This window comes from Thunnus albacares, chromosome 24, assembly GCF_914725855.1.
Source record: "Thunnus albacares chromosome 24, fThuAlb1.1, whole genome shotgun sequence".
NCBI classification, from domain to species: Eukaryota; Metazoa; Chordata; class Actinopteri; order Scombriformes; family Scombridae; genus Thunnus; species Thunnus albacares.
The window spans coordinates 10,728,557-10,756,490 of NC_058129.1; the positions used below are offsets into that span (position 1 = coordinate 10,728,557).

At 43.4% G+C, this 27,934-nt stretch overlaps 1 protein-coding gene across 5 annotated transcripts in view; it reads left to right on the forward strand.

Annotated features, from left to right (window-relative positions):
• Window positions 1–27,934, forward strand: part of LOC122976328 (histone deacetylase 4-like) — a 62,469-nt gene that overhangs the window by 12,882 nt on the left and 21,653 nt on the right. For 2 of the 5 annotated variants that reach the window (XM_044344737.1, XM_044344738.1), the window contains exons 3-7: window positions 7,911–7,979; window positions 16,526–16,875; window positions 21,165–21,315; window positions 24,027–24,150; window positions 25,474–25,592. In XM_044344737.1, the coding sequence (XP_044200672.1) occupies window positions 7,911–7,979; window positions 16,526–16,875; window positions 21,165–21,315; window positions 24,027–24,150; window positions 25,474–25,592 (813 nt within the window). Of the gene's footprint in view, window positions 1–7,849; window positions 7,980–13,354; window positions 13,389–16,525; window positions 16,876–21,164; window positions 21,316–24,026; window positions 24,151–25,473; window positions 25,593–27,934 lie in introns of those variants that run through there. The other 3 variants (XM_044344736.1, XM_044344741.1, XM_044344740.1) reach the window with 3 other exon arrangements.

Genomic DNA, 27,934 nt, shown 5'->3' on the forward strand with positions numbered 1-27,934 from the left:
AGGGTAGTATAGAAATTGACCACAGCAGATAAAAGCTTCAAGTTCACTGTGATGGGTTATTTAGCCCTTTAGAAAGTATTTTTCATACTGTACAAGAACGGTTATGTTAGTTTAGCTTAGCATAAAGACTGGAAATGGGGGGAAGTGACTAGTCTTCCTGTCCTAAAGTAACAAAATCCGATTGTTTGCTAACTTCTTAGCTTAGCTTTCTTTTTTAATTCGATTAGTCAATCGACAGAAAATTAATTGGCAACTACTTTGACAAGCAATTAATTGTTTCAGTAATCCAGTTAGAGGATTTACTGCTTACCTTTCTTTTTATAGCACTGTAAACTAAATATTTTGGGGTTTTGTTGCTGGTTGGACAAAATCAGTCATTTAAGGGCGTGTTCTTGGGCTCTGGAAAACTGTGATGACCCACCCATCCCCCTCCAAAAACAAACACCTCATCATGGCCTTTATACAGGGTGGACGCCCCGGTACGTTAGAAAAGCTCTGTTTGTAATTAGTATAAGGACAGAGACTGCAGAGAGGGAACATGAGCTAATGAAAGGAACGGGACGCATCTTTTGTCCCCGTGTCTTTTGTCTCGTCCCAGCCGAGAAACGGGATACAGTGTGTTCTGCCAATGAGCTGTCAGCGGCAATTACGGTTTACACTGCTGCCCCATCCTTGTGCCTTTTTGCGTTTTCGCTAGGCATTCGACCTAGCGACCAAAGCTTTATAGTTGCATCACAAATCTCCTAGCAACCATGTGCAACACCATCATGGACGTCCATTAAGACTCGACCGTGATGGACATTTTTCACCATTTTCTGTGATTTTATAGACCAAACAACTAATTGGATAAATCGATAATGATAATAATAATTTGTTGCCCCAAATTATTATTTTCCCTGTGTCTTTTGTCCCCGTGTCTTTTGTCTCGTCCCAGCTGAGAAACGGGATACAGTGTGTTCTGCCAATGAGCTGTCAGCGGCAATTACGGTTTACACTGCCGCCTCGGAGCCCCATCCTTGTGCCTTTTTGACAAGGTGCTCCACAATGCCTGACACGAAACATGAATGTCCGGCCTGGGCATCAAGGCAATGCTACTGTTATGTGAGCAGATCAAAGTGTGATCCATTCAATGGACTTGAAACATGAAAAACATAAAAGAAAGTAATAAAAGTCATATTGATGCACCTGTTACTCTCTATGCATAGTAGATGCAGAGCAGCTGTCATCTCACACATTGTCGGAGTTTGTTGTTGTGAAGCATTCGGCCTTTCAGGTTACATCACAAAACTCCTAGAAACCATGCGTGGCACCAACATGGACGTCCATTAAGACTTGACTGTAATGGACATTTTTTTTGCCATTTTCTGTCATTTTATAGACCAAACAACTAATCAGATTAATCGATAATGAAAATAATAATTTGTTGCAGCTCTAATATCCTGCCTACTCTATTTACTGTATAGACATGAGTGTGGCATTGATCTTCTCATGTAATTCTCGCCAAAAATTCAAATTAACATATTTACCAAAATTTCAAACAATTTCTTTAAGCACTATAATCTGTTTCTTTTCTGAATCCAGTCTAAAAACTGGAAGTTTTTTGCTGGATTGTACTGGTGTTATTGTGCACTTTTGCTTTGTGGTCTGTTGGGAGTTTGGGCAGGAATAGCGAGGGACCGCTGCTGACGTCAACAGAACTACGGACGACATAGTGAAGCGTATAACACAACACACACACACATATACCCAGGTGTAGGGTTTTCCCTCGCTGGTGTAGGAAAAATGACACAAGAGGCAGTGTACCATACTGTACAGGCATGTGTGTACTCACAAATAAACAATCTTACATTGCTGATGTCACCTACAAGAGATGGTACCCAGGGGTGTAGAAGGTCTCTGGTGTCATAGGTGTTAAACGCCTGCATCTCTTGTGATCATGACAAAAAATGGTGGAGGCTGTGTTTGACCCTCTATGTCTTTGGCTCTTATGTTCTCAAGGTAATAGTTGTCATGACCAAAAACTAATCTTGTGGGTTTATTAGGGCAGGCTCTAATAAAACCTGCACTATCACCCTGCTGCTGGCAGTCTTGTACTTCCCCTTATCACGAATGTTAGAGACTGAAACATGATTACTTGCAGGGATATAATTTTCTCTTTAGGATTTTGACATCTTAAACTACCATTTATTTCTACATAATGGTAACTGTTTACCTGTGTTTTTCCCCCTCATGATTGTATATTTTCATTTTTGACAGCCAACAGCTTTCTCCCATTTTTGCCTCATGTGAACCATCTTTGGTCTCAGCCCTGTCTTTGATAAACACTGCAGTACAGTATGCACACAGATCTCTGGATGGCAATAAGTCTATATTATGGATTTGCTTTTTATTACACCTGCCAGATACTATTAAGGAGGCAGCAGTGGCCTAGAGATTTAAGGAACAGTCTTGGGACTGGAAGATCACTGGCTTGAATCCCCGACTGGCTAGTAAATGGAAAAAGTGAATGAGAAGCACTTTTCTTTCACCCAGTAAAAGAAAGTAAGGAAACTGGTCAAGCAGAGCTGCTCAGTGATCCAACAAGGCCATGGTTGACCTACAGTAGGCACGACAAGTGTGTAATTGTTGGATTGTGAAGTGAGAATCTCAGAGATTTAAAGTAAAATGAAAGTAAACACTCCTCTGCAGTGATTGCCTATAGAAATATGTATAAAAGACCAAAGTTTAAACACGTTTTCTGCTTTAAATTTACATTTCTCTCATCTTTCTTCCCATTATACAGCCATTCAGTGACCCCTTTTCATCCACTTCTCCAAATGCACGCGATCACACATCACACTGCTTAAATCCAGGGGTGAAGGGGTTAAAAGCTTTCACTGCAATAAAGAGGGCCCGGCTTATCCCTGAGTCTATTTTTAGAAGCACACACACACAAGATATGCGCACGTGTGTGCATGGCGGACAAACAATCATTATTTTTGGTCTCCCGTGTTGATTCTCCTCTTCACGACTGAGCGGTGCGCTGCCGTGTGTCGTGCTGCTAAAAATGGAGCATGGGACAAGTGCATGCATGACACAACCGCTGCCTCTTTTGTACAGCGGTCATTGTGATATGAGCATGAGCCTCATCGAAGGTAATTTCATTGCCTTATTGTCACGTTTGTATGCCGTCCACTTGTGCTGACATGTTGTTTCTATCTTACAAAGCCAAATTACGAAATTGTGGCAGATTGCAAAATGCACTTCAGCGGCGTGTTCCCACAATGCCGCACCCTCCCTCCCTCGCTGGAACCAGTGAACAGAGATGAGTTTCCTGCCAGCCAGACAGTTTGTCAGTTCTGTCCTCCCATGTGCCACCAACTTGGCTGAACATGACTACCAGTCCATCCTAGAACAAACCCAGAGGGGTCTCTCGTGCGGCGACCGACCCCCCTACACGCACAAGCTCGGCTTTGTCCTCGTGCTCCCACCTCGTCCCCGTTGCACCCATCCCCCCTCCAAAAACAAACACCTCATCATGGCCTTTATACAGGGTGGACGCCCTGGAACATTAGAAAAGCTCTGTTTTTAATTGGTATTAGGACAGAGACAGCAGAGAGGGAACATGAGCTAATGAAAGGAACGGGACGCATCTTTTGTCCCCATGTCTTTTGTCTCGTGCCAGCCGAGAAACGGGATACAGTGTGTCCTCTCAACGAGCTGTCAGCGGCAATTACGGTTTACACCGCCGCCTCGGAGCCCCATCCTTGTGCCTTTTTGACATAGTGCTCCACAATGCCTGACACGAAACATAGATGTCTGGCCTGGGCATCAAGGAAATGCTACCATTATGTGAGCAGATCAAAGTTTGATCTATTCCTGGACTTGAAACATGAAAAAATATAAAAGATATTAATAAAAGTCATATTGATGCACCTGTTACTCCCTCTGCATAGTAGATGCAGAGCAACTGTCATCTCACACGTTGTGGGTGTTTGTTGTTGTGAAGCATTCGGCCTAGCGACCGAAGCTTTACAGTTGCATCACAAATCTCTTAGCAACCATGCGCGGCACCATCACGGACGTCCGTTAAGACTCGACAGTGTGCAAATAGTAGCAAAATCAGTCTAGATGAAGATAAAATTCAATAATTCATGCATCTATCCATTTTCTGTAGCGCTTCACTGGGTCACTGCAGGGGGTTGAAGCCTAGTCAGGGAAAGACAATGGGCAGATTGATCTGGATGGTTAGAAACACAATTTTGATGCTCTGATGCCCAAGAGCTTTTGGAGCCTCCAATGCGGCTGCCAAAGGGTGCGTTATAACGACCTCTTCACAGTGTTAAATCTCGAAATCCAGTCAAAAGTTAACCAAAAAAGTTAACCAAACCAAATCAGAAATCTGAGGGTTGAAGTTATATTTCATTTAGCTGTTTAGTTTCCTATGATCAGGAACAAAATGAACCAGTACAACAGTAGAAAAAGCTTGTTAAAGTCCGATCAGACAAACCAGAGGTGTCTCTGCAGGTTTTATCCACCTCCGGTTTGTTTTGACCGAACGCTCTTAATCAAGTGGCAGCTTACACACATAAATTTACTGCTTTTTGAACACTAGTTTTGAACGCTCACTCCTTAAATTATAAATGAGCTAACAAATCACATACAAACCCTTATCCAACAGTAATATTAAATTCATAAATCTGAATTTAATGCAGGAATTGCTGTGGAGCTCATCTTTCTATATCCAACAGTTTGTTAGTTTTTGTGACTTTGTGCATCCACTTTCAGCTGCAGCATCTCTGCAGTTTTTTTTTTTGTGTCTCTCCATTGGTCCGCTGACCTCCTGACTGTAATGTGTTTTGGACGTGCAACAGACACCCGCAGTGTAATTACCAATTCATAACTAATTTGTGATTTTATATCAAATGACAGCATTCACCGAGGAGCACAAAGAAGCGCTTAGACACACCACACCAAATTGCATTACCACCGTGTTTTTCCGACTCTACCAGCATGAAATGAGGGTCAGATGGTTGTTTCCGACCGTTCACGGGACGCAAACTGGTGGCGGGCTCACACAGGGGTCACCCATTCTCTTTTTATCAGTCGCCATGACGTCAGCCGGTGCCCTCGGGAAGCAAATTTGCGACCCAGAGGAAAAGGCCCTTCAAGGAGAGGCGTGTTTGATTAATCGTATTGTTCCTGTCTGGTTCACCTTGCTCGCTGGAGTCACCCTGGACGAAGCAGCCAGAACGGAAGTGCAGTGAATGTAATGAGGCTGGAGCATCCTTCCTCTCTTTCTCTTTCTCTCTCTGTCACTGTCTCGCTTTGTAAACGGCCACAGTGGCGCACACACACACACACACACACAGACGTCTCATTTCTCCCTACACAACAAAAGGCCTCTGTCAACACGCAGTACGCCGTCCACGCTGAGACCGGGTCAAACTCTCCTGTCTCCTCACGCTGTCACAAAACCACCACAAAGCTCTCCCCCACCATTTGGTTATCTCATTACTCCTGCATCCTTCACCATTTACTCTGCCGATCATAACATGCATGTTTTTTTTTCGACGAGCCGGAGCTGCATTAGCTTGAGTTGACTGACTCTCCGCCTCGGGCTAGCCGAGGCTATTTATAGCTCCCCCGTCTCCCGATGCTTGCCCAGTGGGACCAAGAAGAGAGGAGGATGGAGAGAAAGAGAGAGAGAGAAGGAGCTGGAGGGGAGGAGGGGGCTGCTGGGTAACTAGGCTACATTCAAGACTGATGGACCCTGTTGCCAAGGTATAGGACACTTCTCCTCTTCATTTTTACGTCGCTCTCCCTCGTGTCTCCCCGCTCTGACTCTTCGGGATGTGTGTCGTCTTGTTTGTACACACCTGTGCTCCCTCCACGTGCATCTCGGGTAACAGCGGTGCGGTTTTGGACTGAAAGCTTATACGCTTTGTCAAACTAACCACAGACAAAGACATCTGTCCTCCCCCCCCTTCCCTTCCTCCTCCTCCCTATTCCCCACACTTAAGATGTAAAGCTGCTACCAGCAATTTGTGCAAAACCCGGCGTAGAATTACTCCGAGCCACAGGTGTCATCACACACAGATGCACCTCATTTCCATTGCAAAACGAAGCAGCGTGTGTGCCATTTGAATGGGCTCGTCAAGAGATATCAACTATCCTTGATGGGGATGTGTTTGTTTTTGGAGAGGCGCGGACGTGTGAGGCGGCGCGGCCACCTGTTTGTTCTTTTCGCACCTTTTTACATAAAGTCTGACACCGCGTATGCACACGAGCAAAAGTTATTTGAATGGCATCCGCGTTGAGGTTGTGTTTTTTTTTTTGTTGTTGTTTTTCATGACAATACATCAGGCAGCAGCAATATCTGGCAGCCAGCGGTGAGACGATTTAGGTAAATAAACTCAGTGCGTGCGTTGAGATTTGTTTCGAGCAGGACCAAACGTGATCCCGTCCACACCCAAGTCCTCGCAGGGATTGGTGCATCAGAGGTGCAGCCATTCATGCAAAGTGGTGCGAGACGAACACACACACACACACACACACACACACACACACACGCGTGCGCACACACGCACACAATCAGATGTACGATGCATCCTTGAGCTTCACGGCTAATTAAGTGTATGTGTGTCTGTGTGTATGTCTGGTCCTGAGAGAATTTCAGAAATAGATCATGCACAGTGAGACGCTCGCCTGTTTTCCTCTCTTTTATTCCTCCAAAGGGATTTTACATGGGTTTTCATCTCCCATCCAAAGGAATAATTGCATGTTTGTGTGCCTCAGATGTGTTTAAGCCTTGTACTGAGAATATATATGGATCAGGTGCTCATGAATAGCTAAAAATACATATTTTATTTATATATATGTATATATATGTATATATATATATACATGTGTGTGGGGGTCAGCTTTTTGTGCACTTGCGATTCATGTCAATTCCATCCTCTCCTCCCTTTTTTTTTTGCGCCGTTTCGTTGTTTTTCCTCCATCTTTCCATCGCCTCATCCTCCTCCTCGCCTCCCTCTCCTCTCTCCCCTCCTTACCTCTGTCTTCCCCCCTCTCCCCCCCCCCCCCCCCCCACCCGATGCGTCCTCTTCCTCCTCCTCCTTCTTCTTCTCCTCCTCCTCCTCCTCCTCCTCCTCCACCCCTCTCTGTCGCTCTGCTTTTTATAGCCATGTCTTCCCAGGGCTCGGCAGCTACAAAAGCCTTTTCATGTTGCCACTATAATTACAGCCTACACACTTGCACACACACACACACACACACACACACACACCCACGGACACGCATGCATACACACACACACACACACACACACACACACGCACGCACACACAGGAGAGGAGTGCAGTGTGTCTTTGTGTCTGCATGTGTGTGCGTTGTGTGTGTGTGTGCGCGCTCCGCATGTGCTGTTATACACAAAAGGGTGAGCTATTTTTACCTCTCTCCCTCCCTCTCCTCCTCTCCACCATCTCCCCCCCCCTCTCCTCTCCTCTCCCCCCCCCCCCCCCCCCTCCCCATCTCTCTCTGCCGCTGCTGCCAGCCACATTTGCTATGCTGAGCACAGGCAGTATCAGTCGAGCTCCAACATCCCTCCTCTCGCACACCGAACTCACACACGAGCCGATGAAGGCTGCTCCCTCAGTATCCCTCACATTTCAAGCTGATTCTAGGGCAACTCGGCAGCCAAGGGATCTCCGCGAATTCACAGCTCGCTCTTTCAGCGGGCTCATGGATCAGTCGGTGGCTCGGGCGGCGTTAGCGGCACCGCGGCATGCGCTCGCCACCGTGCTGATGACCTGAAGCCCGCCGGCTCGGCTCGGACTCTTAACTGCCTGATTAGCAGGTTTGTCGCTGGAAGCTCGTCTCAATGTTGCGGACCATATTTGAAGCGGAGTGTTCTCTCTCTCCCACAGAGGGGATCCTGGGAAAGGAGCAGCCGCTGGAGGTTCTGAAGACATCGGCGCTCAACCACATCCCAACAGGTTGGACACTATGTGTTTGTGTATATGTGTGTGTGCATGAGCTTCTGTAAACCAAAGCCTCTGTGTGTGTGTGTGTGTGTGTGTGTGTGTGTGTGTGCACCTATGTAATTTCACTATTAACCACATCCCGCGTGACTTTGCATGCATGTGTGTTCTTCTCAGGATGTGTGTGTGTGTGTGTGTTTCAGCCCAATTATAATCTCACCTGCAAAAGCTCAGCTCGCGTTCGAACAGCCCTCGCCGGAGAAATAATCAACTCACAAACATCTCATTGTAAAAGCTGACAGCTTTCTGGAAGTCTAGAGAAGAGTCCACGCCAACTCCTGCATGTTGTGTTTATGCAGTTATCTCACAAGTGCCCATTTTGTTGAATGGAAAAGCGAGCGGGTCCGAATGTAGGCGCGCTGTTTGTGAGATTACGTGAAACTGTTCTCAAGAGGAAAACCTGCCAGAAACACAGAGCGAAATGAGCAGTTGTGCATCTCGGTGATGCATTTTGTGCAAATTCCTGAGACAGTTCGATAGCCAAAAAAAATAAATCAGGTTTTGAGCTACTTCTTATGTACTGGTGTGAGCAAAAATATTGAAAATACTGTCTCTGAATCCCCATCTGCTGCAAGTATTCTGTCAGTTGTGTGTTTTACTGTATTTACAATAGCTTTAAAAATGAAGATCATAGGAGTGAGGAGGAGGAGGAGGAGGAAGAGGAAGGAGCTGAGAGTACAGAAACCAAAAGGGGCACAGAAGGAGATGAGGTAATCTGAAGGAGAAATGAGTCTGAGGTAATATATGCATAATGCATTATCTAATTCCATAATGAGCACGTTTAAACTCTTTCACCACAGCGCACGATTCGGATTTTTTTTTTCCCTCTTCAAGAATAATGAAAATAGTAAAAAAAAAAGTGCAATTCATCATTTACTCACCACGCCGCGCTCAAGCTTTTCTGTGGTCTGTGATCTGGCAGATCAGCAGCGAGCAGGTGAAGGTGAAGCGGTACAGCGAGGTGTCAGAGCTCAGCCAGCCTGTTGCATCAGAAAAAATAAATAAACAACCACTAAGTTTCATTTTTTTTTTTTTATCTTCGTCCCGAACCTCACCGAGGCTTCACATGTTCTCTCATGTTGTTGACGGGGGTGATTTTTTTTTTCTGCGTGCCTCCGGCTAGGCTGATAAAATATTGAAATTCACTGGAGTGACTTCATCAGATATTCTCGAAATCTGTTGTCTTGGATACGGAGCGTTTGGCCTCTATGTTGATAGTGTGTGTATGTGTGTGTTTTTGTGTGTGTGTGTGTGTGTGACCCGGACCTCACCGAAGCACCTGTCCAAGAGCATTAACTCCGCTACTTCGTGGCATCCCTGCCCTCCAGCTTGGAGTACTTTTCTAGTGAAAGCAAAATTAAAGTGTTGCGTGGTTAAAGTCCTGAACGCTTCACGTAGTCAGATCCAGATGGAATGCAAAAAGCAGCGGTTTGCTGCACCTGCAGGGCGACCTCCACGAATCAAAGCAAAACACCTGAGTCTGGCTTCACACTAAGTAGTACCAGTTGTTGCTGTTGCTTAGTGACTCCTTTTTTTTTGATACCTTGACCTTCAGTCTTCAGCAGGATTTATTTAACTGATCGTTCGACCTTATGATAAGTTTGTAGAAGTCTGTTTGGAATAATGTTTAGACAATAAGTTGATTGAAAGAAAATGAACTCTTTTATTAAGCAAAAATGCAAAACAGTGACTTCAAATGCAAAGATTTACTGTTTTTCTCGCTGTTCTATCACTATAAGTTGTATGTTTTTGAGCTGTTAGTCAGCTTTTTGGCGGGCATTTTCCACTATTTTCCTTTTAAAAGATAATTATTACCTTTATGTATTTGAAGAGTTATATATATATATATATATATATATAAAAAGGATCCAAACACCCAAGAAAGACAGCTCAATACAGTGCACGTCATATTTCTGCTCTCTGAAAACAACCCATCATTCCCTCTCCCTAATCAGTGCAGTCATAGGTCGTTCTATCTTTCAGTCCTCCGTGAGGAAACTCAGGACTCGAGTCCCGGGCCAAAGGCTCAGATGGACTTCTGCACGTAGTGCCCCTCAACCCTCGCACGTCTTCCCCCTCTACGTCTCCCATGTTGTGTCTCTGCCTCCCTTTCACCCCTCTCCTTCCTCTCAAGCTGCGACGCTGCAGACCGTTGCATGATGTCACCGAGCCTTGCGACAAGTCGAAGCTTGCTTTTGGCAGAACAACTCGCTGCACCTCAACACGTCCCTCCGTCACGCCCTCCCTGTTTCTTTTCCCTTCTCCGTCTGTCCCGCCTCGGCTTTTTTTTTTTTTTTTTTTTTTTTTTAAGAGGTCACGGTGCCATTTCGGAGAGCGAGATCACAATCGGCCTCTTATCTTCTCCCGAGGCTTGCATGAAGGGAAAACTCTAATTCAGAGCAGCTGAGAGTCAGCGGGAGAAAGTAACGTAGGCTGATGTTCACCCAACCCACCCTCAGAGACCAATCAGTAAACCGACCGCAGCTATTTTCCACCATCAACAGATGTGCTACTTGTTGCCTCTCATCTCGCCCTGCTGCTAAATTCACTGTGAAACCCTGTGCAGAATATCGTCTCCTTTTTGTCATCTCTTTGCATGGTTAAAGAAAAAGAAAAGATCTCAGCCACATTTTTACTGAGGCTGCTCTAAACAGCTTTGCTTGGCTCAGTATGACATCTATTAAGCCTAACGAGTGTGGTGTTCAGGCAGTCAGACCGTGGGATATACACTCGACGAACCAAGTCTCAAATCAGAGACGCCAGCCCTCCGCATTGTCTGGTATAAATAGATCTGCAATTGGAGCCAGAAGAGTTGTGGAGTGCGCCCGAGGGGTTGTAAACAGATTGTGATTTGTTGCGGGGAGATGGAGGGGAGAAAGGTGGGAGGGAGCTACTGAACTGGGGAAGGACGCAGAGCTGGGCCGGAGGATAGGGCACTAAGAAGAAGAAGAAGCAGGAGGATGGAGGGTAGCGAAGAGAGGAACCTGCTAGTTCTCAGATGGAGAGCGGTTCCAAAGAGTTGTTCAAATCATGAATTATATGCAACTGTCGTGGAGATTCCCTCTCATGCTTAAAAAATGTTCCACATCAAACTTCAGGAAACTTTCAAAAATACTCAAAGGAAAGAAGAGGATAGGAGCAGAAATGCGAGGTCTCTAGTCTTTCTCTTTTTCTCTCTGAAGTCTGATCTGAATCAGGCTTCAGATCCTGAAGGAAACTTTATTTAGAGACAGTGCCTTCAGTCCTGACAAACTCTTGTCAGACGTGCGTTGATCCAGGTAACGTTGTGTAAGAGCTCCTCTGGTCTCCCCCGAGACGACACGTTTGTCTTTGTTTTGGTTTTCTGCAAGTGCCCCCATATTGTCTTCTATCTGGCGCACATCAGTAAACCAAGGTACAGGTTTGACGTCACTGCTTGTATACAAAGATGTGCTGATATCAGAGTTTATCTTTGTCAAGTGGCAGCCAAGTTAGTCTGATAGGCTTCACATTGGCCGTGTTTTTTTTTTATATATATATATATATATATATATATATATATATAAGCTGCTCAACAGCGTGCATGCATGCATGATTCGGGTTATTAATGTTGGTTTCTCGATAGTCATTCAAGCAAAATGGTGTTTTTTAATGAACTGTACTGCAACTGTCTTGCCTTTTATTGAGTTTGACCTCATATAGTGCTGCAGCTAATGATTATTTTCATTACTGATTAATCTGCTGAGTATTTCCTCAATAAATCAATGAATAGTTTGGTCCAAAAAACGCTGTAAAATAGTTTCCCGGAGCCCAAAGTGACATTCATATTGCTTGCTTTGTTAAATGAACAGTCCAAAGCGTGATAAATGGTAAATGGACTGCACTTATAGAGCGATTTTCTACTTTTCCAACCACTCAAAGCACTTTGCACTACATGCACAACATTCACATATACATTCATACACTGATAGCAGAGGCTGCCATGCAAGGTGCAAACCTGTTCATCAGGAGGAGTTTCTAACGCTCATTCGAACACACACCGATGGCACGGCCTTCAGGAGCAATTTGAGGTTCAGTATCTTTCCCGAGAACACTTCCGCTGATCTCTGAGCCGCAGCTGCACAAAAAGCCCCCAAAAATATTCAGGTTACAATTTTTACATTTCCGAAGCTGAAACAATCAGAATTTTGGTATTTTTGCTTGAAAAATTACTTAAACAATTAATAGATGATCAAAATGTGCAGATTAATAAATCATCTAATGAATCAACTGACTAATCATTTCACCTCTAACCTGATAAATATCCATAATGCACGCATGCACCTGAAAATGGACCGCACAGACTTTGTGTCACCGTTAATATAAGTTAGAACATGTTATGACTGAAATATGTCTTTGCTGCAGAAGGGTTACGCCGTGACAACAAAAATCTAATGAATCACAAAGCGGCAAAGTGTCAAATTAAGATCCACGTGATGTTATGACAATAAAACAAAGGCAGAGAAATCAGAAAAAGACAATCAATCAAAGGCATGACTGGGTTAAAAAAGCAACAATAACAAACGTATCTGATACTAATCCCTAATTTTATTATGATCCTCCAATATTTAAATGTCTCGGGAGCCTCCCTGCGGGGAAAGTCCTTACTCGGCTTCACATGAAACCATTTTGTGGTTTGATTTGTTTGGGAAATGCAGGCAAATTCCAGGCCAGGAATTTGAGCACACAGTATTAAACCGCACGAGAGAGAGCGAGAGAGCGAGCGAGAGAGAGAGAGCTTATTATAAGCAGAGAGAGAAGGGACATGGAGCCGACTGGGGCGCCTGCAAGTGAGTGGGAGAAGGAGGCAGAGATATTCGATGCACTACAACCGGCGTGCAGGGTTTTCCTTGGCCTTGGAAGCAAGGAAAGCAGGTTGAGCGAGGAAAAGAGCGGAGAGGGTAAGGAGAGAGAGAGAGAGAGAGAGACAGAGTGAGTGCTCTGTGTGTGTGTGTGTGTGTGAGTGTGTGTGTGTGTGACGTTGGTTCCTGGAAAAGCAGAGGGCTGCAGAATAAACAGGCTGCATGCCTGAGACTGCCCTGTGATGTCACCACTGGGCAAACGAGGGACGAGGGGAGGAGAGAGAAAGGAGTAGAGAGAGAGAGAGAGAGAGAGAGAGAGAGAGAAACGCCCATCAGGTTAAAACAGCAGAGGGGATGAACGCTGAGCGAAAAGTGACGGAGGTGGAGAGAAGAGAAGTCAGATGAACAGGGAAAGGGGAGCCGACTGTCATTCGCCGCGATAGAGTTGAAGGAGGAAGGGAGGAGGAGGCGCGGCGATAAGGTGAAGAGGACGAGGAGAGGAAGCTGCTGAGAAAGAGGAGGAGGAGGAGGAGAGCACTGATGGGTACGTTTAACGACACCACCGATTCCCACCCCTCTCTCCCTCTCTCTCTCTCTGTTTCTCTCTCTCTTTCTGCATCTCCCTCTTTTGTGTGCGGCGAGCAATTAGCACCGCCGGCGACAACGATGCCATGCGAGGTGTGTTTGTGTGTTTTTTCGCGTGCGTCACCATCAATAAGTGCGAGGCTGTTTGTGTGTTTGTGTCAGGGACTTCAATACCAGTAGAAGGAACATTTTGTACAGGCAGGAGTGTGTGTGTGTGTGTGTGTGTGTGAGTTATGGATTCGCATTAGCCAAGACTGGAGTCGCAACGCTTTGACAAGTGCAGTTTTCAGTCATAATCACATCTTTCCTCTCGTGTCTTTCTACTCGCCGAGAGCAAAAAGGTTTTTCTACCTGTACGTCAGCGGTCACAGTGCATGTTTACCTTTGACGTCAGCTTCTAAACTGACCCTGAAGTCTTAATATGGAGACCTCTCTCCTCTCAGCAAGTCAGTGAAGACTCCTTAATAGTTTGGCGGATCTCAAACTGCAAAGTGACTCATACATCCAGGTGAGATCATGCCGTAGCTGCGAGCTGCAAGACAACTTCTCAAAAAAAAAAAGAAAAAAAAAAGTTAGTTAGAATTTCAAAACCTGAGATGTCACCACAGACAAAAAGTTTTCTATATTTTTGTTGTTTTTTTTTTTGTGTGTGTGTGTCCTGATGAAAAATCGCAAAACTTTCTGCGCAGGATGATTCACGACTGTAGGAGTTTAGTCTTTACTAACGAGCCCTCTCTCTCTCTCTCTCTCTCTCCTTCTCCTTCTCGTCTCATCGACTGCCAAACTGTAACCGTGGTCGCTTCTGAAATGAGCAAAAAAAAGGGGGCCAGAGAACAGCCAAAAAACGCGAGGGCGTCACTGCATTTAATTAAAAATATCGGGCACCTCGTTAGTCAGATTCACCAACGGCTAAAAGCTCGTAGCGACTGAGCCTGTGCCGACTACTGACTCATATGTTGTTGTCATCCCTCATATGATGCTGGTCCCAGAGGACCCGTTGCATGTTGTTGCTCTGTTCTCCTATGGCATTGGATGACGATAGCTAGGTGTGTGTGTGTGTGTGTGTGTGTGTAGGGGGGGAGGAGGGAGAGGGGGGGTTGTGCGTTTCACCTGCTGCACAACACTGAACGAGGAAGTGCAGTTTTCAAACGCGCCATATGGCTTTATAAAAAAAAAAACCCACTCGGATGCACGATTACCGCTCACCTGCATTGACAGTGATGTTCAGAAGAAAGAAGAAAAAAAAAAAAAAGCTCTTTTCCAAGCTTTTTGATAAGTCTGCAATCCATTAAAGGAATTTTCTACGAATGCCTTTATAGCTTTATTTTTCAAAACGTGGCACGTCTCAGCGAATGATAGATCAGATCTGAGGAGTGTGTGTGTACGTGTGTTTGTGTGTGTGTCTGTGTTGGAGCCCGACAGATGCAGGATACTTGGTCTCGTGTCAAAAAAAAAAATTGAAAACGAAAAGGTATGAGCAATCCTCGGAGAACGACGTGTCTATTTTTGTCAGTCATCCGTCAAATCAGTCTGTCATAGAGGGGCCCTGAGTGGCTATTTGACAAGTACATGTATTTATGATCATTGCAGCCTCCTTTAAAAGGTTTTTTTTTTTTTCACACTTAAGTTCATCTAAGGATTGATGGCGACCGTAACATCCCATTTTCTGTCTGGATTTGAGACATATGTGCTTCAAAGTGTAGATTTTTTCATCGGATAATGCTCGCAGTGTTTTTTTTTTTCTTATGTAAGTGGCTCTGCACCCCCGCTATTAAGTGTGCCACTGATGGCGTGTTTGCCTCTTTATTAACACAAAGTTCCAGGCAAGTATCTCTGGCTCACGCCGCGCTCTCTGTAAACATGTAGGTAAATAATCAGCCAATCGACTCCTATTTATTCAGATTTAATGGGGAGGAAGCCGCGTGATTGGAAGGCTTCCTGTGCAGTGATTTGTGGGTGGCTGGCCCGGCTCAAGGTCTGCACCTCTCAGGGTCAATGCAATCTTTGTCAGATGTCGCCGGGTTTCAACTGCAGCATCGGTCGCTGACTGTGTGTGTGTGCTGCAGGTTTTTTTTTTTTTGTGGTGGGGGAGAAGAAGATTCTGCTATGACTGACCAGCTTTCAGAAGGTCAAAGGTCAGGGTTAGTGTCTTATCTTTTGCCAGAAATGAAAGATTCTACATTTTTGATCTCAGTTGCACATGGCTAAAAAGGTGTTTTATTATCAAATGCTAATTCGATTCAACCCTAATTAATGTTTTTAATTAATATACACACCATAGTGTTTCTAACTATATGCACTAATGTATTTTTCTGACAAAAACTGCAGGACAGCTGGCGAAAACGAGAGAATTTAAAGCTTTGAATAACCTTTGAAAGCGTTTGATGCTGATATATCCCCGCAGTGTGACGCCAACAGGCATCTTTTTTTTTGTTTTTGTGTGTGTGTGTGTGTGTTCCATCCTGCATCCCCGAGCAGGTAGACGCATTAAATAACATTTCAGAGCTTTGATTAAATCTGATTCAGCTGCACGACGTCTCTTTTCTCGCACTCGTAGTAACTAACACCTTGTGATGCACAGGAAGATATATTTACACGGTATCTTCTCTTACTGTAGCTTTACAATACGCTTTGCTCCTGTCTCCTTTTTGTATTTTCTTGCTTTTCTTACATTTCAAACAAGAAGTATGAACTGACCGATGAATGGCTTAATCACAGTGAAAGCACTTTATTCATCAGGAGTCTTTTGTCAATGAAAAACACTGATGTCAACTAAGATACTCAATGACTGTAAGAAAACTTTGTGCTTTATTTCACTTGTTTTGATGTTGCTAAAAATAAGCCAGGAGCTGAAGTGAATTAAACTCATTGAGAAGCTGTAAGAGGATGCTTCCCTTCAGTAAAAAATCCTCACATATAAGAAAATATTGTCAGGATGTGTTCAGCGTGTCCTTGAGTGTTGAGATGACACATGCTGTGTTCCGTTTTTCGTCTTTGTGACGTCTGTCAGATACGTAGGAACAAATCATTTAAAGGCAGATGCACCTTCTCCAAAGTGTGTGATCACAACTCTTCTTCTCCTCTCCGTCCCCTCAGTGGACATCAACTCGGCGCTGCCCCTGCGTCTCCCTCCAGCCGCCATCCCCATGGACCTGCGCGTGGACCATCACCAGCACCAACAGCAGCAGCAGCAGCAGCAGCAGCAGCAGCAGCAGCAGCAGCAGGTGTCCTCGCTCTCCCCGCCAGGTCAACAATCCACGGGCTCCCTGGGAGGAAGCGGGCAGGTTTCGCCGTGCTCCTCCGTGAGGGAACAGCAGCTACAACAGGAGCTGCTGACCCTGAAGCAGAAGCAGCAGATCCAACGGCAGATCCTCATCGCCGAGTTCCAGCGGCAGCACGAGCAGCTGTCCCGTCAGCACGAGGCCCAGCTCCAGGAACACATCAAGGTATATATCATTCGCTTTTCTGAAGGATTTATGAACAGAATATTGGAAACGATACGGCAAACATAAAGAAAAGCAACTCAGAGAATGTTTCAAATCAGATTTTCATACTTTCATGAAATGTATAAATCACTGACAAAAACATTTACTGCAGAATTTAGAGTGAATCCTAATAAAATAGTGAGTTTTGCCTCCTTTTTCAGGCTTTTGAGACAAAGTTAGCAAATTTAACACATCAAAATTAAACAACCATCTGATCATCTGCACTCAAGAAGAATATTTCAGGGTTTTTGTGAGTCATTTCAGGAAATATAGCATAATAAGAACAGTACAGAAGAAAATGCAACTCAATTTATGTTTCTCCTAAATCACAAACATCTCACAGTCTGCTAAACCTCAACGTCCTGAGGAGGAATACTAAGATCTTTGGCGTCTAGATAAGCAAGATATAACATATGATTTAAGGTTTGTTTAATATGCGTATATGTCCTCAATTCAAACTTGAATAAAAACGTACTCCTCATGTTCACATCGCAACAGAAATGATGCCTGTAGACATACAGCCTCCCGAAAGATTCATTACAGCGAGCGTATCCGAGTATAGTTTATTCTCAAGGAAAAATAGCATCATCAGTCATTAAAGCTGCAGTCCAACAGCAGCCAGGAAACGCTGCACAGAAGAACAAGAGAACATTTTCATTTAACTCCTCCATCAGTCCAACATCAAACCAGCAGACCCGAGGTCCAAACCTATTTAAAACTTTGCTCATAGCTCCTAATATCGTCTGCCACGGGATTCTTCATTAACCGCCTCAAACTAACCAGCAGAGAGAGCGGCTCTCTCGGTTTTAAATCACTTCGCTGGGCGAGTACAGAACAAGAAGGCACTTTGGCTCCATTTACTTCAACTTCAGAGATGGATAACAGCAATATAAGGATGTCTTCAGACGTCTTACGTAACCCGCTACCGCCGTAGTCCTACTTTCAAGATCAAATATATATATATATCGTGTACGTTCAAGAAGAAGCTTCAATACGAGAAGCAAAATCTTTCAAGGGACGGGATTTGTTGTGTTTCGAGTCAGGATCGCTCTACATCTCGAACTGCAGATCCAGCTGGGATCTCATATCGAGCCGGTTTGGTAGTGACCTGGAAATACAAAGTGAATCTAGATCAGCACGCCCACACTCTGAAGCTTTAATACACGGAGGCTCCTGAGAGCACCGGAGTAGTCCTGTGGGGATGAAATATCATATAAAAATATTCTTGTGTTTGTTTTTTTTTTTTAAGAGTATCACTGTTTTATTATGAATTGTAACAGCTGAACTACTTATTTTTTTCAGGATGTCTAAAAATGGATTGTGGGGGAAGGAGATTAGATTGAAACGTGCAGGATTTCATTAGTTTGAATGCAGTTTTTTTTTTTTTTTCTCATTTGCAAGCTGATTCATGCTGGAGGTCTTTTCTTTTCTTTTTTTTTTATTTCTTTACTCCTCGCTCGTCTCGTCTCTTTCTGTCTTTGTTCTTTCCTCTCATCCTTTCTTACTGCCTTCCTGTCTACTTTCTTTCTTACTTCCTGTCCTTGTTTATTCTCCTCCTCCTTTTCTCGCTTACTTTCTCGTCCTTCGTCCTCTCCTTTCTGCCCTCTTTCTTACTTACTTTGTCCTCCCGTCTCTCTTCTCTTCCTTCTCTCCAACCTTTCCATCCTTCTTTTTTCCTTCATCCTCACTTTTGGCCTTCTTTCTTCTTTTCCCTTCTTCCTGCCCTCCTCTTTTTTCCCCCTCATCCTTCATGTCTTCCTTTCTTCATTCTTTCCTTTCTGCCTGTCTCCTTTCTTTTCTCTCTCTCCTCCTTACTGTCATCCTTCCTTTTTTCTTTTATCCCTTCTGTCCTGTCTTTCTTCATTCCTCCCTTCTTCCCTTTTGTCTTAATTTTGTCCTCTCTTCTTTCCCTTCTCTTTTTTCCTCCCTTCTTCCCTCTTCCCCTCCTCTTGTCTTTCTTTTTCTTCTCTTCCTGTCTTCTCTTCTTTCATTTCTTCTCATCCTCCTTCTTTTCTTCTTCTCTTACGCACTCTCCTCCTGTCTCCCTTCTTTTCTTGCTTCTTTCCTCTCCTCCTTCCTCACCCTCTTTCCCTGCTTCTAATCTTCCGTCTTTCTTTTCATCCGTCCTCGCTTCTTTCCTCTCTTCCTGACGTCTCTATTTTCTGTCCTTCTCCTCTCTTACTTCCTCGCCGTCTTCCTGTCTTCCTCCTCATTTTCCCTCTTTCCTCTCCCCCTTCCCTTTCCTCTCTTTCTCTCTATTCTTTTTTTAATCATTCACCAATATCTTAGACTTTTTAGTTTGATGAGTTTGAGATCTGCAGCCACCTTCAGATGCTTCAGGACGGATACATTTCACATTGTATTAAACCAGCAGGTCAGAAGTAGTATATATATGAACTTTAGTATCTTACTGTCCTTTTTCCTCTTGTGAGACCACTGAGTCTCATCTGTCGGGTCTGTTTTGTGATGTTCAGGGATGAGCGATACTGTCTGAAGGGCCGTCTGGCCTGTGGTAGGGCTGCAGGACCACTCAGGTGGAAGCCAGTGACGCACAGCCCGGCCAGGGAGGCCCGGCCTCAATCAGCCCCATTCACAGCCCCATGTGTACACACGCACACACACACACACACACACACACACACACAGGCATTAAAACATACACATCCTCTCAAATGTCAGCAAACACACAGTCACACGCATGCCCAGTCCGCTTCCACATCACGGGGGCAGAACTCCTCATAAAACGAAAGGTATCCTGAAGCTCTTAAGAGTCAAAAGGGGGGGAAAAAAGGAAAAAAGTCTCACATCTCCGGTCGATCGAGCCACAAGGGTTTTGCGTGTTTGTGTGTGTGTGTGTGGGTGGGAGGGTTACTTTGAGCTGCCTTCCCCACCCACTCAATCCCCCTATCCCCCAAACCTTGATTGAAAGGCCAAATAAAAAAAAAAAAAAAAAAAAGGATGGAAGCGCGCCAGCCAGAGCGCCGATGTGCTCATCAGGGTTTTTTCTCACGAGCCCTCGCCTCACCTTCCTCTCACCTTCAGCCGCTAATTTATTCACAGACTTATCCCAAACATGTGATCCCCCCCCCCCCCCCCCCTTCAAATCGGACGCAACGATAAGAGGAAGAGGAGGGCAGAGTGTCGGTTCCTTGGCACGTCAGAGACAGATCATTATGTAGCCGGTTGAGACAGCTTGCCTTTTTATTTTATATCATAGACACATTAAAGAGTAATCGGGGCTCTTGATTTAATGCCGGAACGTATTAAGGTGAAAGCAGGTTTTGTGCAACACCAACAGTCTGCATTTCTAGCGTTTAATTGATGCTCTTATCCACAGTGATTAGCAGCGAGTTCTGGGTCTCATTCAAGGACACTTTTACGGGAAGAAGAGGTGTATGCGGGCACGTTTTGGCATTTATTTCTGACCTTTTGGTTACAGGACTAACCGTCAAGCTACACCCAACCCCCAAAAAAAAAAAAAAGCGAGAAAGGTTAGACTTTGCTTTGTGATCAATAAGTCATAACCAAAAAATACCAAGGCGTACTGCTCTGCAAAAAATTAAAAAAAGCCTTTTAATAAACGCCTACGCATTTCAACTCACCCTGGCCCTGAAGAAGACTGTGAGTTGAAACACGTAGGCGCTAAGCCCGTTTATTAAATGCTTTTTAACTTTTGGAAAGCAGTGTGCCTTGGTATTTTTTGGTTATGACTTATTGATCACAAAGCATAAGTCTTTTTTTTTTTTTAGTGTCATCATATGTCCTTGGGTCCAAAGAGCACTCGCATACGTGGAGTAGCAATCCTCAGCCAATCTACTGGCGTTTGCTCTTTCTACAGTCAGACTTCTTCCTTTGGCATAAAAGCCTGAAAAACACAGATTTTTTACATTTAAAGCATTCAGCTGACACTCTACTTTTTCTTATTTGAAAAAAAAAAAGTGAGCAGATTGGATGATGTGTCTTGGCAAAGCCTCATCCCCAGTTTAATTGTTTATATTTATTTAATGGCTTAAGCTTGTGGCCTGAGGTTTTTATAGTATTGCAAAGGGTTTATTTTATTGCTTTAAACAGCTGTCCGACTTAATTATTTCAGATGGCAGCTAAAACAGACCAGAAGTAGAATGTAAATAAAAAAAAAAAGAAAAGAAGGGAAAGTAATGAACTGATTATTAGAATAGACAGAGGTGCTCCACAAGCGCTGGATTGTGGAAGTTTTTACTGACGCGACGCTGATGTTTTTCTCCCTACAGCAGCAACAAGAGCTGCTGGCGTTGAAGCACCAGCAGGAGCTGCTGGAGCACCAGAGGAAAATGGAGAATCACCGTCTGGAGCAGGAGCTGGAGAAACAGCAACGGGAGCAAAAACTGCAGCTGCTTAAGAACAAGGAAAGAGGCCAAGAGAGTAAGTTGTAGATGCTGTCACCGCTCGCCAATCAAACCTGTCATGTGTGGGTTTTTTTTTTTCCATATTTATTTTTAGACACTTTAATTGAAATTTAAAACACAGCTTGAAAATGCAACTGAGTCTGACACCTGGTTCACATTGTTAGTGGGTTTTTTTTTTTTTTTGTTTCTCACCTTCCATGCAACACGAGTTCACACATCGCCACATAAAGAGCAGCGACAAACTCGGAAGAGAGAAAACCAGAGAATAGACGTCGTCGGAACAAAAATATCTACAAGAGGTTTTTTCACAAATATATCAGGGAAACAGAATAAGAAACAGCCACAAATTCCATGTTAGTAGCTTGTCAATAGCATCCAGTTTCACCCTAACTCCCTTCATTTTCACATTTCAACCCGGCGTCGTAGTCACAAGATATCATGATTTTGTCGGAATGCGCTTTTTCTCACTTGTAAATCACAGCGTGACCGTTGCACGTCAGATTTTCAAACCTGAAACCGCTTCCCTTCTGACTGAATTTGCGTAGATTTTAAGGATCTCGCCCACCGCTGCAGATGACAGACAAAAAAAATGTTAGTTTCCTGTCTTGACAGTCAGGCTGTTTAGTGGCATCTGCTGGGGATCTAAACCTCAGAACTCCTTATTTAAAACGCTCCGTTGAGTGTTGAGATCAGTATTCACAGTGTGTTTGTGTGTTTCTGTGCATATGTGTGTGTATGTGTGTGTGTGTGTGTGTGTGTGTGTTTCCATTTTACTTGGAGAACCTGTGTATTTACTGTGGTAAACGAGCTGTATTAGCCGGTGGCCTTGGCGGGGGCTAAGCCGAGTTATTACCGCTGCCTGCTGGATGTCTCTCAACAGTTCATTGAAAGCGAGTGGACAGGAGTCCTTGAGAGCAGTTTACACACTATATGGAAAGTGGTTACAGATCGAGGCTGCATCCGCGTATGTGTGTGTGTGTGTGTGAGTGTGTGTGTGTGAGGGATCGCACTATGTGTTTTACTCTCACGTGTACCTGCGTGCGTGCAGTCTCAGTGCTTCTGATTTTCTCCGCATTTTACACTGTTTTCATGTCTTTTTCCTGCATTTTTAATTATTTCTAAGTCCCACTCCTCTGGTTGTGATAATGAAGCTCCAGGGCTGTGTCTGGAAATAAATTCATTATATGAATAAGTGGGGGAAGGCTGCAACTAACGATTATTTTCATCGTGGATTAAACTGCTGATTATTTTCTCAATCGGCTAATCGTTTGATTCCTAAAATGTCAAAACACGGTGAAAAATGCCAATCACAATTTTATAAAAGGTGATGTCTTCATAATGATCAACAGCCCAGATCATTTATAATAATGTTAAACACAGAAAAGTAGCAAATCCTCACATTGGAGAAGCTGAAACCAGAGAATATTTGGTGTTTTTCACTGATAAATCACTTGCTGATTGATTTTATGCTGATCAAGTAATTTGTTCAGTTCTAGACGGGGGGATTACCTGATATTATTCAGCACTTTTTAAGCTTGGAAGCTACAACAAGACTTAATCTAATTAGCTTCAAAATGTCAGTCATCTCTTGTTCAGATGTCCTTCATTAGTTGGCTACAAGATTATGGTCATATTGGTGCACACTGGGCCATCCTTGTGGCCTAGTGTGTTTAACATACTCACCATGAATTTGCAGTTCTCCTTGTTTGAGTCTGACCAGGACTAACCACCACTCTCCCTTCATTTCCTGTCAGCTCTCTACTGTCTAATTATATACAAAAAAAACCAAAAATATCCATAACATACCTTTAAAAAAATCCTGTTAAATCAATAAAAATAAAACTTGTTTGATATCATTATGGCAGAATACAAACTAACTGTCTGTTGTCTGCCTCTGTGCCGGTGACCCCATAAGGGAATTTCTTCAAATTTGGCACAAACTTGGACTCAAGGATGAACTGATTAGAATTTGGTGGTCAAAGGTCAAAGGTCACTGTGACCTCACAAAACATGTTTTTGGCTATAACTCAAGAATTCATACGCTAATGATGACAAAGTTTCACACAAATGTCTAATAGGATAAAATAAAGTGATGACGTTTTATATCCAAAAGGTCAAAGGTCAACTTAAAAAAATCATAATGTTCTGCAAAATCACTTTTCTGGCTGTTATTCAGCACCATAACTCAGGAACAGAAGAGGAGATTGTGACCATATTTGACATTTGATCAGAGACTGAATTGATGACACTAATCTTGGGTGTCCACCTTGAAACTGTGGTGATTGTAAAGATCTTCTGTGTGTGTGAAGCATCCATGTTTTAGAATTTGTAGCTTCTTCGCAGCAACATCCATATCTGAAGCTTTGTCTACTGTCACGGCTACAACTTTGTTTTCTATCAGAATCAGCTTTATCGACCAAACATGTGAACACATACAAGGAAAATACATTTAATACCTTTTATTTGACTCCTTCAAAGTCTTCACTATAAATATTATATGAGTCTAGACAGACATGGATGTAAACTGCACCTTGACTGGTTGGCGGAGGCAAAAACTGTGAGGCGTTTTTTTCTAGTTTTAGTTTCGAGGTTGCAATCATGTACTTTGCTCCTGGCTTAAAATGTAGAGAATGCAGCCTTAAGGGAGGATTTACATTTTTAACCTTTTCGTAGGATTGTTTGTCAGTTGGTGTATTTCTCAATGTCTTCTCCATCTTCACCCCGCAGGTGCTGTGGCCAGTACTGAGGTGAAGATGCGTCTCCAGGAGTTTGTCCTAAACAAGAAAAAGGCCCTGGCGCAGCGGAGCCTCAACCAAGGAGGCCTCCCCAACGACGCTCCCTACTGGTACCGGTGAGGACCAGTTACTGCTTTAATAGATAGACTCAGCTAGCGGTTTGCATTAGACAGTAATGCAGAGACTTCATGGCAGGTTTTGACATTATCACCTATCTCAGATCAGTTTGGTGTGATCGTTCCAAGCTGAAAAACTATTAAATATCATGGCTGCTGTTTCTATATTCCTGTTTCGTTGCAATGTTTGTAAGTGGTAGAATACAGTAGAAGCTATCTGCAGATAATTACAAGTGTGTATGGCAATTCTCTCCCTGACTGCAGACGAATAATGTATTGGATTGTGTCTTAATCTGTCAACGAGCTTCCCCTCTCCCTCACCTGCCATACTGTATGAGCCTAACTGAGAGATGGATCGAGTAGGGTTATAAAACAAACACACACACACACACACACATACACACACACACACACACACACACACATATACACATGAGAGCAGGATATTGGAACCTGATGATAGGGGCTCTTAGATCGAAAGGTTCAGCCTTGAATGTTTTATTGTAGCATCTCTGGAGCCCTTTGCAGGTGTGTACACTTGCTGTTTCCTCTTTGTTCACTTTCGTAGCCATCATAACGCGAATCCATTGTCTGTGAGTAACAGACTGCATGACTGGAAACATGATCAAATTTATTATGCATATAAACACATCATGAGCATTTGGATAAAAATCTGGCTGTCAAATAAATTAAATTAAAATGAGTTTCTCCTTTTGCAGTTTTTGAATGAAAGACGGAAGTTGGAAGTTACTTGAATGAAGTATATTTATGCTGTAGACCTATTGAGAGAGAGGTAGTAGGGCATCATTTCAGAATTATATTCTCCATATGGATTTTGTTTGGGCACCATAAAAGGTCTACAACCATAAAATTCAAATACATAAACAAATAATGTTACATAATCTTGATGTGTGACCGAAACACCCCAAAGCGTTTACTTTCAACAGAGCAGAATGATACTCTAGTTTCTTTTTCTATATCTGCCTGTCTCTGTCCTTTCACTACTCACTGGACTGATCGTCCTCTCAGTTTTGGAAGAGAGGAGTGTGTACATCCGCTTGTCAGGAACATGCATTTGGGCCAAATCCAACTCGGCTTAACTTTGCCTACAAACACCACCTTATTCTGTAGGCAGTGAACAGATGGCAGCACATGTCTGCAGCCTTGCCAAGGGATTTGCATGATGCTTTAATCATACAGATCTATGACAGCCATGAAGTTAGTTACTTTGTTGGGATTACTCAGTCAGTCACATGTCCAGAGAGTTATCACTATTTGGCCTTGTGGCACCTTTAACAGTTTGTGTGTGTTTCGGTTTTATAGAAAAACCCAGCACAGCTCTCTGGACCAGAGCTCGCCTCCACAGACTGGTGTGTCCACCTACAACCACCCTGTGTTAGGTGTCTACAACCCCCGGGATGACTTCCCACTCCGAAAGACCGGTAAATCACACACACATGCTTACACACTTGATTTGGACAGTGCTGCGCCTATGCAGGCTCATGTTTAGAGAGGATAACACACACACTTGCAACTGTAATGTCCAGTAGCTGCTATGCAGACTCACGTCTAGCATAATTTAGAAGGTATCAGAGCTCTGCACCATTAATCACATCCACATTAGGCTGTCAGGGTCTCCCAGCATCCCCCACATGAGTGTTAGAGAGTGTAAGCGTAGGTGGTTCAAGAGTTCAATAGAGTGAGAGAGCTTTTTACCATTTAGCACCTGATGTTTTATTAGATTTTAATAGTTTCTTATCCTCAGGGGTCTTTTTGAATCAGCTGTTGATCAGCAACTCTTTAAGAAACCATATCTTGACATAGACAGTGTTAATAATTACAGACATATACCAAAGTTACCCTTCTTCTAGCCAAGACTGGAGACTGGAGAATGTAGGTATATTCCTAGCTCAGATTCTGTCAGGTTTCAGATTGTCCATGACATTCAGCAAAACTTGGATGCTAGCTGCTGTACTGTTTTTGTATTTCTGTAGGACCTTTCTGTTGCCTTGATTTGGTTTAATCATTGCACAAAATAAATGTGTCTTATGGGTCTAATTTGAGGGCTGTGTCAGTCGGGAACTTCTTCTCTAGTAGCGCAACAATTACTTTTGGGGTTCCCCAGGGCTCTATTCTCGGCCCTTTATTGTTTGCAATCTACATGATTCCTCTGTGTCAAGTAATTCACCACGGCAATATTTCTTTCACCATTATGCTGATGATACACTCACAGTAACTCCATCAAACCTCTCCTCTGTTAACTCACTCATAATCTGTCTTGGAGACGTTAAATCCTGGATGTCCAGTAATTCAATAGAAGGCTGATAAAGCCTTTTAGCCTGGCATCTCCAGACTAATTTGAAAATGCGTATTAGTCTTGAACCTCTTCAGTTCATTTTCGATTTCCAAGGGGCGTTATCAACAGGCAGACCAAAATGCCTCCAGATGCAATCAGAGAGACCTATAACCAATCAGAGCAACGAAACATTGGGCAGTGCTTGTCTTTTTGCTTGTCTAGCTCACAAACTTCCTCAAATTACAGCTGAACAGTACACTAAAATATGTTTCTGAAAACATTTGAGGTGGAAAATAGGCTTTGCAGTAACAGAATCTTGATTCATATTTGATCAGCACTGCCTAGTTTGACAGTTTGATCTGAGTTTTGTGAGCCTGGTGCATTGTGCTCTGCAGACTTTTTTTCCCCCCTTAACTTTATTGACAACAGTCAAACTCAAACAATGGACAACCCCAGGACCTGCAGACTGTCAGTCATTGTATCAAACCCGCCCCATGTTAGATAAACGGTTGTGATTGGCCCGTCCAGTTCTAGGCAGGGTGGAAATCTGTCTGAATGGGAGGGAGACAGATGCATCTGCCAGAGCAAATAAAACATGAGCTCGGCAGATTCGTCTGGTTCCCAGGCTAAAAGCCTTTGGGCCCAAAGCAAACATGTTAGGTATGTTAGGCTCTGGTCAAACTTACACCTCAAACAGGACACAAGAAATCTTGAGATGGTTTTTGACTCTGATTGAGCAACTAAACAAAGCCACTCTTAAGCTCCTTAAAAAAGATGATTGAATTAATTTCAGGACACACAAACTTATGTACATTCCTTTGTATTGAGCCTTGTAACTCATTATTTGCTGTATGTCCAAAGAATTAATCAATCAATTGAAGTCCATCAGATTGACAAAACACAGCTGGTAGGATAATCACAACATAACTTACAAGTTTTAGCACATTTAAATCAATTTTAGCCTTTCTGTCCCGATTGCTTGTGGCTCCAAGAATGAACTTTTAATTTTATTTTCACTTTCTTATAATTTGTGTCTGTGCTTAATCTGTACTGTGTTTTGTCTGGCAAACTCAAAATATTAAATTCTTTATAATGTATGGCCAAAAAGTAGCAAATTATCACATTTGAGAACATAGAACTATCACATGTTTGCTGTTTTTTGCTTGAAAAAACAACTTAAACCATTAATCTGTTATCAAAATAGTTGCAGATTAATTTTCTTTTGATCGACTAATCGCTCTACTTATTAACTGAGTGCACTTGAACCCAGTAACTCTGCTGCTTCAAATACTAACAGTGCTTCTGCAGAGATCCAAGCTTTTCTTTTAAATGGGTGACAAATCTTGTCAAAAATCATTAGAGCTGCTAAAACGCTGCAGAATGTGCAGCTGGAAAAAAGTTTCTTCTGGCCTAAAATCTAACGTCTTCAGGCTTATTGCTCATAGTACTGAAGCCTTTGCAGAGTAAAACCAGCTGTTTGCTGTGTTT